The sequence below is a fragment of the Xiphophorus maculatus genome, chromosome 20 (assembly GCF_002775205.1).
Source record: "Xiphophorus maculatus strain JP 163 A chromosome 20, X_maculatus-5.0-male, whole genome shotgun sequence".
Lineage (NCBI taxonomy): Eukaryota > Metazoa > Chordata > Actinopteri > Cyprinodontiformes > Poeciliidae > Xiphophorus > Xiphophorus maculatus.
In genome coordinates, this window is record NC_036462.1 from 20,743,435 (window position 1) to 20,759,737 (window position 16,303).

General features: G+C 39.4%; 1 protein-coding gene across 4 annotated transcripts in view; it reads left to right on the plus strand.

Annotated features, from left to right (window-relative positions):
- Positions 1-16,303, plus strand: part of LOC102238203 (disco-interacting protein 2 homolog B-A-like) — a 42,115-nt gene that overhangs the window by 20,842 nt on the left and 4,970 nt on the right. Inside the window, exons 6-35 of one of the 4 annotated variants that reach the window (XM_023353533.1) lie at positions 246-392; positions 559-576; positions 970-1,089; positions 2,014-2,211; positions 2,391-2,482; positions 3,176-3,286; positions 3,369-3,492; positions 4,536-4,645; positions 4,764-4,866; positions 4,948-5,012; positions 5,765-5,858; positions 5,941-6,060; positions 6,329-6,443; positions 6,997-7,136; positions 8,089-8,225; positions 8,329-8,409; positions 8,511-8,638; positions 9,109-9,223; positions 9,297-9,498; positions 10,171-10,283; positions 10,550-10,573; positions 11,529-11,609; positions 11,700-11,823; positions 11,922-12,043; positions 12,873-12,984; positions 13,633-13,742; positions 13,869-13,999; positions 14,094-14,262; positions 14,339-14,509; positions 14,794-14,855. In XM_023353533.1, coding sequence (XP_023209301.1) covers positions 246-392; positions 559-576; positions 970-1,089; positions 2,014-2,211; positions 2,391-2,482; positions 3,176-3,286; positions 3,369-3,492; positions 4,536-4,645; positions 4,764-4,866; positions 4,948-5,012; positions 5,765-5,858; positions 5,941-6,060; positions 6,329-6,443; positions 6,997-7,136; positions 8,089-8,225; positions 8,329-8,409; positions 8,511-8,638; positions 9,109-9,223; positions 9,297-9,498; positions 10,171-10,283; positions 10,550-10,573; positions 11,529-11,609; positions 11,700-11,823; positions 11,922-12,043; positions 12,873-12,984; positions 13,633-13,742; positions 13,869-13,999; positions 14,094-14,262; positions 14,339-14,509; positions 14,794-14,855 — 3,439 coding nt within the window. The remainder of the gene's footprint in view (positions 1-245; positions 393-558; positions 577-969; positions 1,090-2,013; positions 2,212-2,390; positions 2,483-3,175; positions 3,287-3,368; positions 3,493-4,535; positions 4,646-4,763; positions 4,867-4,947; positions 5,013-5,764; positions 5,859-5,940; positions 6,061-6,328; positions 6,444-6,996; positions 7,137-8,088; positions 8,226-8,328; positions 8,410-8,510; positions 8,639-9,108; positions 9,224-9,296; positions 9,499-10,170; positions 10,284-10,549; positions 10,574-11,528; positions 11,610-11,699; positions 11,824-11,921; positions 12,044-12,872; positions 12,985-13,632; positions 13,743-13,868; positions 14,000-14,093; positions 14,263-14,338; positions 14,510-14,793; positions 14,856-16,303) is intronic. The other 3 variants (XM_023353535.1, XM_014469077.2, XM_023353536.1) reach the window with 3 other exon arrangements.

Below are 16,303 nucleotides of genomic sequence, written 5' to 3' on the forward strand. Positions count from 1 at the left end.
AAGGTTCAATACTTGGCCCACTGTAACTTTTCAAATTTTTATAAATAACCAAATGATGCATCTGTTAATATTTTATGGAAAGTTCAGGAAATAAGTAAATCTCACCTTCAAATAACAAAATAACTCTAATCTGGTACATGCATGTCTCTGGGGTTTGACAAAACATTTCACTGCATCTAGTCCACCTGCTTACTTTTTTGTGCTTATTTCTAGTGAAACTTGTTCGCACTTCATTTTCTTTTCAGCTCCTTCTGAGAACTCCGCCCCTCCTCCAGATGTGACGGCTGTGGCCCCCCCTTCCAGAGGCCCCCGGGTGGACCTGCCCTCCAACGCCGTCGTCCGAGGGATGAGCCGCGGGCACAGCCGCTCCAGCATGATGGAGACCGCTGATGGTAACAGCTTCGCCACACAATGGCCAAACCTAAGCCTACGCATCTTTTTATTAACATTTGCCTATTTCTCTGTCATGAGAAAGGTGTTGATTTTCGTCTTTTGTATCACATGCATCAGACTTAATGTTTTTTTTGTCTTTTTGATCCTTATTTGACTGGCTAACAGGGAGAACTAATATGCAGAGTAAGGAAACTTTTCATAACCACAGCCTCTTATCTCCTGTTTCCTGGTGAACCCTCACTCTCCCTGTCGTTTGTACTGGATGATCATAGAAGGGAATACAACAAACAATCCTCATGTGTGGCCCTGAGACTGAAAACCGTTCTCCCAGATCTCTCTGTGTTTTCCCAGTATTGATGACACCCACCTAGAGCTGCTGCTTTTCATTGCCCAACATCGAAATTAATGCTGATTAAAAGCCCAAACCCATTCTAAAACTTATGAAATGGGATGAAGAACAGCAGATGATAAGATTTTAAGACATTTGAACACATCCTGATGTATTGTAATGTTTACTAGAGCTGTGAAATGTCACTTCTTCATTCTTTCGTGTTTCCGCCTTTACCCTCTTTGTAGGAGTTCCTGTGAGCAGCAGAGTTTCCACAAAGATCCAGCAGCTGTTAAACACTCTGAAGAGGCCTAAGAGACCCCCACTCAGTGAGTTCTTCACTGATGACTCTGAGGAGATCGTCCAAGGTATGTTGGCTCATAGAACTCATTGACCTTTACCCTGAAGTCGAGTTACAACTACTTTATCCATAAACATGTGCACAATGCCATCTAGTTTCACATTTGTGGATAGGTAATGTAGTAATAAGAAAATGTTACAATTTAATGTTATGTAATGTCATTCCCATCATTTATGCACACTTTTTTGCATTGTTGGAGGTGTTTCAATGTTTGTATTTTTTAGCAACAAAAGGTGATTTTTTTTAATGAAGTTCTTAAAATGCAACACTTTCACTTATGTCAGAAAAAGTATAATTGGAATAATCAACCTTTACAGAAAAAAAATGTAAGCATAATTGATCCCTATGATCCAAGCACTGAACCCTGAGAAACTCCATAGGAAGTGTTTAAGTCTTTATGGAAACTTTTACAAATATAATCTGTAGCCAACAAATTCTACATCAATGCAGTGGAACAAATTTTTGTAAGATCATTAAATATGACGTATTCCAAGTACCGCCTCCTGGGTAGACATTTAAAAATGATTTACCTTTTCCGTTTGGTTTGTTGTGTCATAGAAGCAATAAGTAAATATAATATTCTCCTCTGTTAGCACTAAATAAATTAATAAACTAACAATCTTTTTGCTGTTTGCTCTTAAAATTAATTATATTACATAACATTATTAACTCTGTCTACTTATTTCTGGTCTGCACATAAAGTCCTTATTTTGTTTTCCTTTACTTAGTAGATGTAGCTTCAGAGCGGTGCATGTCTGATGACATCACATGTATCCTGTCTCTGCATGAATAAAGAAGATTATGGGTGTACAGTAGGGACAGTATCTGCAAGCTGTAATGAATGCATTTGGCTTGACTTTGACGTCCTAGTAAAGAGAGTTATCCATCTGTAACCTACCCAAAAACCATATGTGGTCTCTGCTCATCACAGTGCCCCAGCCGGACCCCAACACTCCCAGGCCGGAGGGCCGTCAGATCATCCCGGTGAAAGGGGAGCCTCTGGGAGTGGTCAGCAACTGGCCACCAGCCCTGCAGGCAGCGTTAGCTCGCTGGGGGGCCACTCAGGGAAAGAGCCCCGCTCTCACTGCTCTGGACATCACGGGCAAACCTCTCTATACCCTGACTTATGGTGAGACGCAAGATTCAAGTGTATGACCAAGAACTTAAGGTTTTTGGTCAAGACGGTGTTTTTAAAAAAAAAATCTGCCTGAAAGTCTTACTGAAAATGTAAAAATGTGTTTTATCCGTGACATGAGGTTGCTTTGGCCGTGGTAACATGTTGCCTCCTCCCCACCTTCTGTGTGTTAGGGAAGCTGTGGAGTCGCAGTGTGAAGCTGGCGTACACACTCCTAAACAAGCTGGGCACCAAGAACGAGCAAATCCTCAAACCTGGAGACAAAGTGAGGCAGCAGGCACACAGATACAGAAGAGGATCATTAGGACAGGAAGAAAAATCTGCTGCAGACATTTTTTTAAAAACCTCCAACATTAACTGTGAAGATTCAGTACCATTTTACCAATAAGCCACATCCTTAAAATCTAGTTACAAGTAACAGGAAAATGTACTTATCATATTTCCACTTGCTAGAAGGTGTGATTTATTGTGCCTTGTGACACTGTTCAAACCTCTTACACTTTTTAGTATTTCAACATAAAAACACAGTTTTTCTTGCAATTTATTGGGAATTTATGTGACAAACTAACAAAAAGGAAGTGTATGACTGTAAAGGTGAAGGAAAAAAAGTATTACAATTTAATACCTTTATATTTCATTTGTATTTAGTCCCATTTTCTCTGATGCCAAAGTAAAATCCAGTGATAGCAATTGTCTACAAATGTCCCTTAATTAGAGTCCACTGGTATAAATTAAATCTGAGGGAAAATACAGAGATTGCAGGTGGTACCATAGGATCTGTTGACAGGACAAAGTCATTAGACACAGATATTGCTTCAAGTTGCTCCCCACTTTTTGTTTCTCTGTAAAACAAAATTAAGGATGAGAGTAGTTTCTTAAGGGACCCCACAGAGTTTTGCATAATCAATAGAAGTCGAGACATAAAGCAATCCTAAAGAGAAAGTTACTGTCTCGGTAGGTGGCGCTGGTGTATCCAAACAGCGACCCAGGAATGTTCTGGGTGGCCTTCTACGGCTGCCTCCTGGCTGAAGTCATACCTGTACCTATTGAGGTACCGCTGTCTCGCAAGGTATGAAACCGTTCACAGCAACAGGCTCATTTAGAGGCATATTTTGGTATATTTTGTGATTAACTACACACTGTGTTTTTAGGATGCAGGTATCAGCCAGGTGGGCTTCCTGCTCGGCAGCTGTGGAGTCGGTCTGGCTCTGACGAGTGAGATCTGCCTAAAAGGTCTGCCAAAGACCCCCACTGGTGAAATACTGCAATTCAAAGGTATGGAAGGTGCCTGGAGTGTGCAGAGATATGTCAGAGAAGAATATGATGCATTTATTAGAAGATGTGCCTTAAAACAACGGGTTTTAACAATCAAAGGACCAGTAACGTATTTTCAGCATCTCTCCATTAAACTGAATGCCAAATGGTCCAAACTTTGTTACCTAAAATGAATCTCTAATACGCTATGGCATCTAGTTTGCAGTGCATATAATTTAGGGCAGTCTTGAATAACGAAATGAAAGAAACTACGTAGTTTTAGCATTTTTTTAAAAGTGGTGCAGGCAGAATTACTTGCCTTCTGATGAACAATCTGTCTGAGAAACAGGAATATACAACAGTTTAATGGTTTGTTTGATTAAAGCAGATTCTCATTTGAACCAAGTTAGAAAGAAGAGTGAACTAGCAGGGGCAGAGTAATGTTAGGGATATACTTAGAATAAGTCCAGGCAGTTCAGGATTGCTCTATCTTGGTTTTGTGTGGTAAAAATGTTTTAAATGTTCTGTATTTTGGTCCAGAGAACCTCAAAGCACTTCTTTATGGAGGTGAGCTGCATTGTATGGGCCATGCAGATTGAAATGAGGGTTTTGTTGGTGTTACTTTTTCCCACAGATATTGAAGTGTCTTGTCAGCGAATAAATAACGATCTCCCCTGAAGCAACAACTCTTCAGTTTTATCCGACTTGACTGGCGTGTTTCTGTCTCAGCTAAATCAATTAAAGAGTGAGAGAGGCTTCGGGCGTCACATTATCACTGTTACTCTCCTAATAAAAACTAATACGCGATTTTAAATGTTACATTTTTAGGATTTCTTGAACAGAACTGTCAATCTCTAAATAATCAAGCCTGAAGCATGTTTTTATTATGTTCTAGTCAACTCTCCTACTTATCTCATACTTAATAAAACAGTAGTACCTTAGTCTTGGTGGTTCCTGCTTTAAACTGCTTGGAAATAAAATGGACGGTGCCTTTCTAGTGAAATCTCTAAATTATTTTAATCTAAATGTTTAACTTACAGTTTCTTGATGATACTCTTTGCCAGGTTGGCCTCGAATGAAGTGGGTGATAACAGACTCTAAATACCTGACCAAGCCATCCAAAGACTGGCAGCCGCACATCCCCACAGCTAACACTGATCCTGCATACATCGAGGTAACAGAGCTGGGCTCACTGACTGAATGATCCATCTAATCCTATTGATAATTCATTTCAGCGTGTTTAAGGACATGTTTACACCTTTCTGGTCACATTTTGCTCCTTCTGTGTGTAGTACAAGGCCAGTAAAGAGGGCACGGTGGTTGGGGTGGCCGTCTCTAAAGTGGCCATGCTGACCCACTGTCAAGCGCTGACCCAGGCCTGCAACTACTGCGAGGGTGAGTGGATTATTGGTGATGGCGTCATACAACACATCAAACGGCAAAATGTTACAACCTACTTTCTGTTTCTGTTCAAAGGGGAAACTTTAGTGAATGTCCTGGACTTCAAAAAGGACATGGGCTTATGGCACGGTGTTCTCACTGTGAGTATTTTCCCCCTGAATAAATTCATGCAATGCAAGTTTAAGTGAAGTAACTCTTCTAAAAACATCTGGAGCCCCTTGCAGAAGAGTCACTGTCACTGTTCTTGGCTTTGTTGAAGAAAGAAACACAGAAGCATTAAACCAGGGATATTTCTTCAGGAAAAAACCCCTACACAAAACAAAGAGAGTAGACAAAGTTAATGGCATTATTATCTCCATCAATGGCTCCTTATAGTAAAAAAAAACACAGCTAGGCAGAATCACTAGGTCAGGATCAAATCAAATCAAAATCAAATTTTATTTGTATAGCACATTTCAGCAGCAAGGCATTTCAAAGTGCTTTACATCATATCAAACACAGAAACACAACACAAGGTAGAATCAACAATCAAAACACAGCATTAAGTCAAGTTCCATCAATAAATTTGTAATTGATTACATTTCAAATACAATTCTAAACAGGTGGGTTTTTAGTCGAGATTTAAAAGAAGTCAGTGTTTCAGCTGTTTTACAGTTTTCTGGAAGTTTGTATCAAATTTGTGGTGCAAGGAGTATTTTCTATGAGCGATAGCAGGATTAATTGCAAATAATGCAGAATTGGAGAATTGATGGGGCAAGTATTTGAGAGACGGGATGTGGTCAGTGGATCCAGCAGCATTAGCCTATAAACATCAAAATGTAAGAATGCTGCCTTGTAGGTTGCCTTCAGCTAAATGTTACTCTGTTTTTCTGGGGCGGCGGGTTTGTCCCAGGCTGTAATGAACAGGATACACACCATCAGTGTTCCCTACGCCGTAATGAAAGCTTGTCCTCTCTCCTGGGTGCAGAGGGTCCACATGAATAAAGGTAAATGATGTCAGTCTTTTGCTTTGAGCCTTGTTGTTTAAAATCCTGTGTGACTTGGTGAGTTTGTCTTCCTGCTCTGCAGCTCGTGTAGCTTTGGTAAAGTGCCGTGATCTGCACTGGGCCATGATGGCTCATCGGGACCAGAGAGATATCAGCCTGGCTTCACTACGAATGCTCATTGTTGCTGATGGTGCTAACCCCTGTGAGTAAATCTGAAACTCCTGGTTCTAAGCATGTCTGACAAAGTCTGGAGTTTATTTTAAGTTTTTTCCACATCTGCATAAAAATGGGAAAAAAATAATTTGGAAAAATATTTGTTTCCATTTGTGTTTGTGCTTTAAAATTGACCAAAAACCTACTATAAATTATTTTTTAGCAAAATGTGGCATTTTGAAATCAAAATCTTTGAACATGCCTTGTTTCAAACCCAAATGGATCTGAAGTAACATTTCCTATCTGCTCTTTTCCAGGGTCTGTCTCTTCCTGTGATGCCTTCTTGAATCTGTTTCAGTCACATGGGCTAAAGCCTGAAGTTATCTGCCCCTGTGCCGCCTCCCCTGAGGCCATGACAGTAGCTATCCGCAGGTACCTCACTGTTCCTTTGTTCTTAACATTGTTTTTGTGGACTTTAGAATGGAAAAAAAGAACCTGAACAAGATAGATCCATTGCCTTATCTTAATTTTAACCAAGCTCACTAAGCTGGACACTACAACTGAGGACATAAAATGCTTTTAGTTTTCTCCATTCTCTGCAGACTGTTGCAGTTCAGCTTATATGTCTGCTTTTCTAAAATCTAACTAGATTTATCATCCAATTAATGAGAGCAGACGTAACCTTTTAGGAGGAATATTTTTAAAAAAAGAGATTTCAGATTATAAATTATAATGGTAGCTACTGCAGTAAGAGTCAAGAGTGTGAATAATCCATTTGTTTACCACCATAGCCACAAAGCAACATAATACATCTATGCAACGACCCCAACACGGGCTGAAAGACACCACAACCTCAATCAGTTTTTCTGGAACTGCTACTTTAATGAAAATGCATACTTGTACATTGGCTGATAGTAAAAGTGGTATCCAAAGTGATGAGATGGATGTAATTACAAATATTTAATTGAATTTTCGCTTTCTTTAGGCCGGGCGTCCCAGGTGCACCTCTCCCCGCACGGGCCATCCTTTCCATGGGCGGCCTGAGTTATGGGGTCATCCGGGTCAACACCGAGGACAAGAACTCTGCCTTGACCGTACAAGATGTAGGACACGTCATGCCTGGGGGTGAGGACAGAGGGAAGCAGGCATTAGTCATGTGAAAAGCAAGAAAAATAAATGTCATGTGGATTCAGATTTTAGAGGAAGCTGCAACAAAGCCACATCAAAATTTACTGGAATATAGACACATAAAAGTACCATCATGCTTTAGCCTGTCAGAGGGTGCCGTCTGGAAAGCCACTGCATGAAAATAATAGTTAGTCATCACAATGAGACATCAGTCATAAATTTTTATGTTTGGTTGCAACAAATCACTTTTCCGGCTCATGAATCCAAACAAAACAAAACAGGCATTAACCAGCTGGTTCCAATAGATCATTTAAAAGAACAGTATCGTAGACTGTAATGTTTTACAGACCCACAGTGGGAAATGGGAACAAAATGAGACCAAAAAGCCTGTATGTACAGCCTGAGATATTACCAGTGAACACTTACTGGATGCACAACAGCAATGCTCAGCTTTTCAGCTCATCAGCAGATCTCACACTTAGTTTTAAAATCTCAATGCAAACTGAACTGAATCATTTCTGCTTTTTAAAACTTTACATGAACTATTTTTGAGACACAACAGTCCAGTGAGTTGGTACATGATGCTAGAGAGATAGTACATGTTCATATTTTTGTAGAACGTTTAAGTTTTCTGGATGGTATCAACACACAGCAGCTAAACTAAGCAGGTTCTCACTTATTCCAGGTTTTAGAAACTATCTCAACAGCTTTTACTCACATGCAGTTGGTTCTGCTGCCTTTGTAACTCTATCAATTTGGAACAAGTCATCTGACATGTCATGTTAGTACGGTCAAACAAATCCCATACTTAACTGCAGAAGACATAGATTTAGCTGACATTTTTAGCTGATGTCCCTGACAGAAAGGCATCAGGATTATAGCCAGAATGTTCAGTGTCATTGTTTAAGGCATTCCAGTTATTTCATGGTTTCCTCTTTTGTACTTTCAGCTCTGATGTGTATAGTTAGGCCAGACGGGCCTCCTCAGTTGTGTAAAACCGATGAGATAGGAGAGATAATAATCAACTCCCGTGCTGGAGGCACGATGTACTACGGCCTGCCTGGACTCACCAAAAACACTTTTGAGGTATGTGTGAGGTGGGAGATGATCCAACATCCTGCTGTGTGTGTGCTGACAGGAAAGAAGAGGGGAGCTGTTTTATGTGGCTTTCTCTCTGTAATTTGCTCAGGTGATACCGGTTAATGCTAATGGAGTTCCTATTGGAGAGATTCCATTTGTGCGGTCAGGACTCCTGGGGTTTGTTGGCCCAGTAAGTACAACTCATTATATCATCTCTAGTTGTGTGAAACCTGGCTCCCTCAACATGCAGGATACTGACTCAGCTTTTGGCCCCTCCTCCCACCTTCACAGGGCAGTTTGATCTTTGTTGTGGGGAAGATAGAAGGCTTACTGATGGTGAGCAGCCGTAGGCACAACGCTGACGACCTGGTGGCCACCGCTCTGGCTGTGGAGCCGGTTAAGACGGTGTACCGTGGAAGGTAGACATGCATGTTTCACAGTGTGTGACTATTGATTTCTCTCTTTGATGTCTACTGACATCTAGTGGTTGAAAGCAAACATAGCATGTAGAAAAATGCAGTTGAACAGTTCAGTTCGTTGCAAACTTTTTCATGTCTCTTCACTTCATAACCACAAACATTTTACTGGGAATGAATGTAAAGTATTGCGTAATTGTGAAGTGGAGAAAAATAATGCGTGATAAAAAATGGAGAATAAATCTGATAAGTCTGACCTGTTCGTCTTCATTCCCCTGAATAAAATCCAGTGCAATGGTGTAGTCAATGATATATTGTCTTCTGAAATACTTTATGTTGGTTTATTTATGTAAGTTGCTAAAGGGATATGGATACTTTTTCTATAGTCCTTCTATTTTCACTAGGCTGTCAAACTGTTTGTGTATTCTCTGAAAAGTCTTCACTATTTGCTCCTGTTTCTATTTCTATGTCAGGATCGCGGTGTTTTCAGTCACCGTGTTCTATGATGAGAGGGTCGTAATTGTCGCAGAGCAAAGGCCAGACGCCAGCGAGGAGGACAGCTTCCAGTGGATGAGCAGAGTACTTCAGGTAAGCGAGAAACTTCTTAATTAATGTTTTCAAACAACCAACATTTGACCTGGTTTCCTGGCTTCCCCTCCAGGCAATCGACAGCATCCACCAGGTTGGCCTTTACTGTCTGGCTCTGGTCTCGGCCAACACCTTGCCCAAAACACCCCTCGGCGGTATCCACATCTCCGACACCAAGCAGTTCTTCTTGGATGGGAACTTGCACCCCTGCAACATCCTGATGTGCCCCCATACGTGTGTCACCAACCTGCCGAAGCCCCGCCAGAAGCAGCCGGGTGAGTCTGCCATAAGAAGTACTCAGTCATTATTATTGTCTGTCTACGTACTGTACGTTAATCTGTTGTGCTACTTTTTGTTAACTAAATTTGACAACAGATAGTGGCCAAAAATAATAATAAAAATAATATACACAAAACTTAAGTACACAAAGATTAGGATCAGCTTAAATACAACAATAAAAACATGTGAAAAATAACAATAAAAAAGGTATAAATGCACATTATGGTCAATAATTATCTGGTACTTAACATATTGTAATCATAAAGTGCTAATGTGTGTAAATTTGAGTTTAAATATATATTTTTTTGGTTTTGCCTTTATTTTGTTTGTTAGATGTAAATCCTGTGGTATGAAAAGTAAATTAAGCTGTATATTGTACTCACATGTCAATAAAAAACATTTAGGGTACTTGGTTGTAAGGTGCTGGTTGGCTTCTGTTTCTCCTGAAGCATTAAGATGTTATTGTTTAGTACTTGATTTGTAGCAATGTTGATAGGATTTTTGTTTCCTCTATATTGACATTTGTATCTATTTGTGTAACTCTCCTGCTACATTAAAACAAGAACTGCATTTAGTTCCACAATCATAATTAACTGTGATTAAAAAAAATCTTTTCATGTTAGATCTGTTGGGTTTTCGATGCTTAACGATGTTTTCCTCTTTCGTAGTCGGTGTCGGTCCTGCATCCGTCATGGTGGGGAACCTGGTGGCGGGGAAGCGGATCGCTCAGGCTGTAGGGAGGGATCTCGGCATGATCGAAGACCAGGATCTGGTCCGAAAGGTAGTTTGTCCTGAAGGACTTTAATCCACATGTCCAACCAAACGCTTTATCCTAATCTATTAAATTACTAACAGCATCTGCCTCTACATAAGCTTCAGGAATGATGAACACACAGATACATTTGATACTCAATATTGGTGTTAGTTATAAAAGTGATGATTGGATACTATCCACTGCTACAATAGATTCAAAGACTTGTTTTACAGAAAAAATCTGGATTCTTCTTTCCTTCTGCTCTGTGTTTTTTTTGTTTGTTTTGGATGTAGCTCTGTATGTGGCCCACTGTGATGGTAAGAACTGCAGTCCTCGCTGGCATGATTCCCCACACCTGTGTTTATTTTGGTCATGTGCTAACCTGTGCAGTGGTGCATGCTTGTTTAATTTTTATAAGATATGCATCCTCTGATGTTCACTACCTCTCACACCCAAGTTGTTATAAGAGCTGTGTTGACTCAGAGCAGAGTTGGGTAGTAGCTAGATGCATTTACATGAGTAACTTTTGGGGGGAAAAAATACTTTTAGGAGAACTTTTACTCTGCTGGACTTTTTATTTTTACTTGAGTAATTCTATTATGAAGTATTACTACTCTTACATCAGTAAAATCTCTGAATACTCTACCTATTGTTCTTCACTGAATGGAGAACAAACTTTTTTAAACTAAAATCTAAGCAGATCTATACACACACTTTCCGTTTTTGTATGGAAAAGACACAAAACATAAGTTTTATATTGAATGAAATTGATTTGGAAAAATTTTCTTTCATCTGATTTTGTTTTTTGTAATTATGTTGTTTATATGAATTATTTTTCATTTAGTTCCTTAAAACACAAACTTTTTTCATACAACCTTATATTTTGATCTGTTTAATGATGTATTTTTTTAATATTAAATGAATTATGTTTTTATCAGTTACTTAACACTTGAGTAATCTCTTTAACAAATATTTTTTTACTCTTGCTTGAGTAATTTCTCGGACGATATGTTTTACTCTTAGTTGAGTAAAATATTTTGAAGTGGTCCTGTTCTTACTTGAGTACAATTTTTGGGTTCTCTACCCACCTCTGACTCAAAGTGAGAGTTATACATTATGTTGGATGTTTATGTTTATGTTGGATTGTTTGTCACTGAGCTATGCAGCCTCTATGCACAACTTTTATTTTTCTCCCATCAGAATTTGCCCTGTGTGATTGTTTGCGCTTCTATAGATGTGCTGTTGTTCATTAGTTTTCTCACCAAATTGCAGCATCAGTATTTGACTGAAGCTCTTCAATGGAGGGCCCAGACTGACCCAGACCATGTTCTCTATGTTCTCCTTAATGCAAAGGTACAAAGTTACTCCTATCTGGTTTTTCCCAACACTGATTTCTGCATTGCTACATTATGTGCCTTTATCTCCTCTTTTTTTGTCCTTTAGGGTGTGACAGTTGGGACAGCGACCTGCGTTCAGCTTCACAAGAGAGCAGAGAAGATAGCAGCTGCCCTTTCTGAGAAAAGCAGCATCAACACCGGGGAGAATGTGGTGCTGCTCTATCCTCCTGGCAAGTTGCCTCTGACTCTGTCTAAAGATGACTTATTATGAGACTTAAATGATTTAAATTTTTTATAACACTGCGGTCGTCCTCCATGTTTTCCCCAGGGATCGATTTGATCGCGGCCTTCTATGGCTGTCTCTACGCTGGCTGTGTTCCGGTCAACGTCAGGCCTCCGCACCCGCAGAACCTGGCAGCCACTCTACCGACTGTTCGGATGATCATTGATGTATGCCTGTTTAAAAATGTTTTCATCACGTTCCTTTTAAATAATCATGCTAACATTTATGCTGAGCTATAATCAGAAACTTGGAGATATTTAATTTATTTGGATATTTGCAATGCTTTGCAAAAAGAAAAGCATTCATACTCCAGAGGGCATTAATAATGCCTGTACTGTCAACAAATTCTCCACAATTTCCAAAGTTTGGCCTGTTGTGTTTGAATCAAACCCTGCTTTAAACTTCTCCATAACTTGCCCCCTGACCTGTCTGCTGTGTTCCTTGGTCGTCATGATACTGTTTGATCGTTAATATTCGCTAACAAACGTCTGAGGCCTTCTCAGAACAGCTGGATTAATACTAAAATTAAACTACATCCAGCTGGACTCTGTTTTAGTCGATTTCGGAAGGCAATAGTTGCTCTTGAGCTGAACATGTGTTTATTCATATTTTAAATCGCAAAAAATGTTCTTTCTAAGTGACAAATATGTCTTATTTTGTGTTGGTTTTAAACACAATAGCTTGGTAAAATTGGTCATTGTGGTTTTAATGTAAAAAAATAAATAAAATTGTGGTTCATTTCAAGTGGTACAGCTTCTGACTGTTTAAACTCACGTTGAGATCATCGATATTCTTCATGTTTAACAGTTGAGTGACCTGATGAACATACATTTTGTTTACAAAACAAGTCTAAATCATTAGCAACATCAGCTGAACAATTCAACATCAGAAAGTGCGATCATGTTGCATGATTGGGTGTGTGGGTGTTTGTTCCTCGTTTAAATTTTGCAGCAGCTTCTGCTTTCCTTATGAATCATTTCGGTGTTTTGTTGCCAGGTCAGCAAAGCTGCGTGCATCCTCACCACGCAGAACCTCATGAGGATCCTGCGTTCCAAAGAGGCTGCAGCATCTGTTAACATCAAAACCTGGCCAACCATCATTGATACGGGTAATAAACCCACTGATTCAGTTCAATTTAAACATTTAGGGACAATTCATGACATGTCATCTCAAGGCACATGAGAAAGAAAAAGGTCAGTTCCATCCAATCATACATATATTCAAATTGATCCGAGTTAACAAACAATCCAGTAAAGTTCAGTTCATTATTAGAATTGGTTAGAGACATTTTCTGTGTACTGAAACCCAGCAGATTTCATTGACTTAAAGCATCCACTCCTCCTGGATAGGAATGTTGCAACAGCAGACAGTCGCTCACATTGTGTGGTTGACTTTAAAGTAATCCCTCTTATTAATCATGCATGTAGCGACAGTGGAGAGGAAAACTCCCCTTTTAACAGGAAGAAACTTCCAGCAGAACCTGGTTCACTGTAAGCCACCATCTAAAACATAAGACTAGAGGTTTCAATAGATGGAGGAGATACACGAAAAATAATAGAAACTCAGATTTAGGAGAGCCTTCTGAAACATGTCACCTTCAAGCTTGGTTGTACAACATGATTCTCCGAAGATGAGTTATAAGAGATGCATACCCATAAAATGTTATTTAACAAAACATTATTTTGTATTTATTTCTTACTGTTCTACATGTATTTTCTTCTTTTTTTTTAAAGCGTTGCTCTGTTCTCGTTTGCAGATGACCTCCCTCGCCGACGCCCTCCACAGATCTACAAACCTCCCACAGCAGAGATGATTGCTTATCTGGACTTCAGCGTCTCCACTACAGGCATGCTCACTGGCGTCAAGGTGAGAGATCCTGCTTCTTGCATGTCTCTAATAAAATTAATTTCTAAAATATAACAGTCAGATTATATATTGAAAAGAAACCAGAAAATTACAATAGTAAAAACCTTTTCTGTGTATTCATCACAGATCTCTCATGCAGCAGTCAGTGCCCTTTGTCGCTCCATAAAGCTTCAGTGTGAACTTTACTCTTCTCGCCAAATTGCCATCTGTCTGGATCCTTACTGTGGTCTGGGCTTCGTCTTGTGGTGCCTTGCAAGGTGCAGTAAGCCATCACTTTCTTTACGTTATCTTTGTGTCTGCACTGGTTTTCCTCAGATCTTCATCATTTTTTTTTTTTACTTTAACCTTCAGTGTTTATTCTGGCCACCAGTCAATCCTTATCCCTCCCTTTGAGCTGGAGAGCAGTGTGTCTCTGTGGCTGAGCACGCTCAGTCAGTACCGCATTAGGGACACATTCTGCTCCTACTCCGTTATGGAGCTGTGCACTAAAGGACTGGGCACGCAGACTGACTTACTGAAGGTGAGGGCCTACACACACAATCGGGGTTTGTGGCAAACAAACTTGGATATGATTATTGTGTCTGGTTGTGCTTAAGGCCCGCGGGGTGAACCTGTCGTGTGTGCGGAGCTGCGTTGTGATAGCAGAGGAGCGTCCTCGTCTCACCCTCTCCCAGTCCTTCTCCAAGCTGTTTAAGGACGTTGGTCTGTCGTCCAGGGCTGTCAGCACTGCTTTTGGCTCCAGAGTTAACCTTGCTATCTGCCTGCAGGTAAACCAAACATCAGCACTTGTTTTGTCTTAGTTTGATTTACATACTTTCTCTGGCCTGAAATTGTAATAAAGAGAAACCAGGATTCGTAATATTTGTATTTTTATTGTTTAAAATATGCTAACCCAGGATGGCTTGGCACTGTCCCTTTGGCTAAAGCCAGTTGTCTGCCAGTTTCTTTATGTAGATTTTTTTGCAAACTTTTATATGTGCAGTGAAACAATTCAGTATGGATTTTCAACATTAAAAATGTGAACCTGTCTGACCTTTTTTGCATGCCAAAGGGAACCACAGGCCCTGATCCCTGCACGGTGTATGTGGACATGAAGTCTTTACGTCATGATAGGTAGGAGCACAGGAGGTTCATTTTTAACTAAAACAGCGTGATTAAATAAACCACTCAAAGCTTTTAAGCATCAAAACTGAGCTTTGGCAATATAAAATAAGTTAGAAATGTAACTTCTTTTCGCAAAACGTTTTAAACTGTGATTCTATTTATGCATTGTTATGAGCATATGCATTTACCCTGAGTTTTGAATAAAATATACAAAAATAATGTTAAGGATCAAATTTATGATTGTTTTTCTCTTAAAAATATATTTAAATTTGATGCCGTTAACGGTAGCAGCTCAAATCCTCTTTATCTAATAAGCCCCGTGTTATTTATTCACAACATCCTTTAAAGGTTTTAGATTATTTTTGTCTATTCCTGTTTATTATAAGAGCTCATGTACTTGACATTCTCATTCATCTTTTAATGTGTTCTCTGTTTTAAAAACATGCCACATTTTTTTTCTTTAAGTTGTTTACTACACCTTAAACTGGATGCAAATTGTGATTTTTATGTTGTTTCTTCAAAGTATTTAATATTCTTCTGTGATAAAGACATGATATGGATGGCAGCATATGTTGGTGTAAGAGCTGTATCGTGCAGCATTAATGGAGCCTCCACAGATCGGCGAGTTACTCATACCATCTGTCTGAACTTGTCCAACACCATCACGATTTTTAGATTCTCACATTTTGTTCTGGTAATGCGCCAGATGGTTCCTCGCCTCGTCAGTTCAAAGGGTGCAGGAATTTCAAAATCTGATTCGTCTGAATACAGAACAGTTTTCCACTTCACCGCAGCCAACTTTACAGCTCGGTCCAGTTCAAGGTGTTCATTTCAGGTTTTTGATATTTGTTATTTGTTAGTAGCATAAAACCAGTTTTACTTTTAATTAACTGCCTTCACAAGGAGCGATTTTATTTTGTTCTGTTTTTGATGCCAAAAGTGTCACAATCGCAAGAATTAAATAATAATTATTTATACATATCATTAAAAGAAATCTGTAATTATTTACATGTCCGCAATTTGTTAAATTAACAAATGAATGTTATATTAGGATACGTTATATCTTGTTTGCAGTTCTCTAAATCCATTTAAAAAAAGCAATGATTGGTAACTAATCATGTATTATTACATAATACTTAGAAAACCTAATTTGTTATAGTATAATATTTACTCCATTTTCACAGTTCAGTTCCTGCAGCTCACCACAAAACACATCAACCTGCCACGCTGCTGACTTGTCAAACAAATGAAATACTCACCATCTGCACAATAAATCCACTACAATGTCAGAGGGCTGGGCTTCCTCTGCAGACCTTTTTTTTACCGATTGTTGAATGCGGGCAGGTTTGACAAGCAGCAGCGACATCCACCGTTTAAAACAGAAAAGACAGTAAATAGCTTGCACCTCAAGCAAGGTTATAAAAGACAAAGGGTCGTTCTGCACATCTGAATTCTCT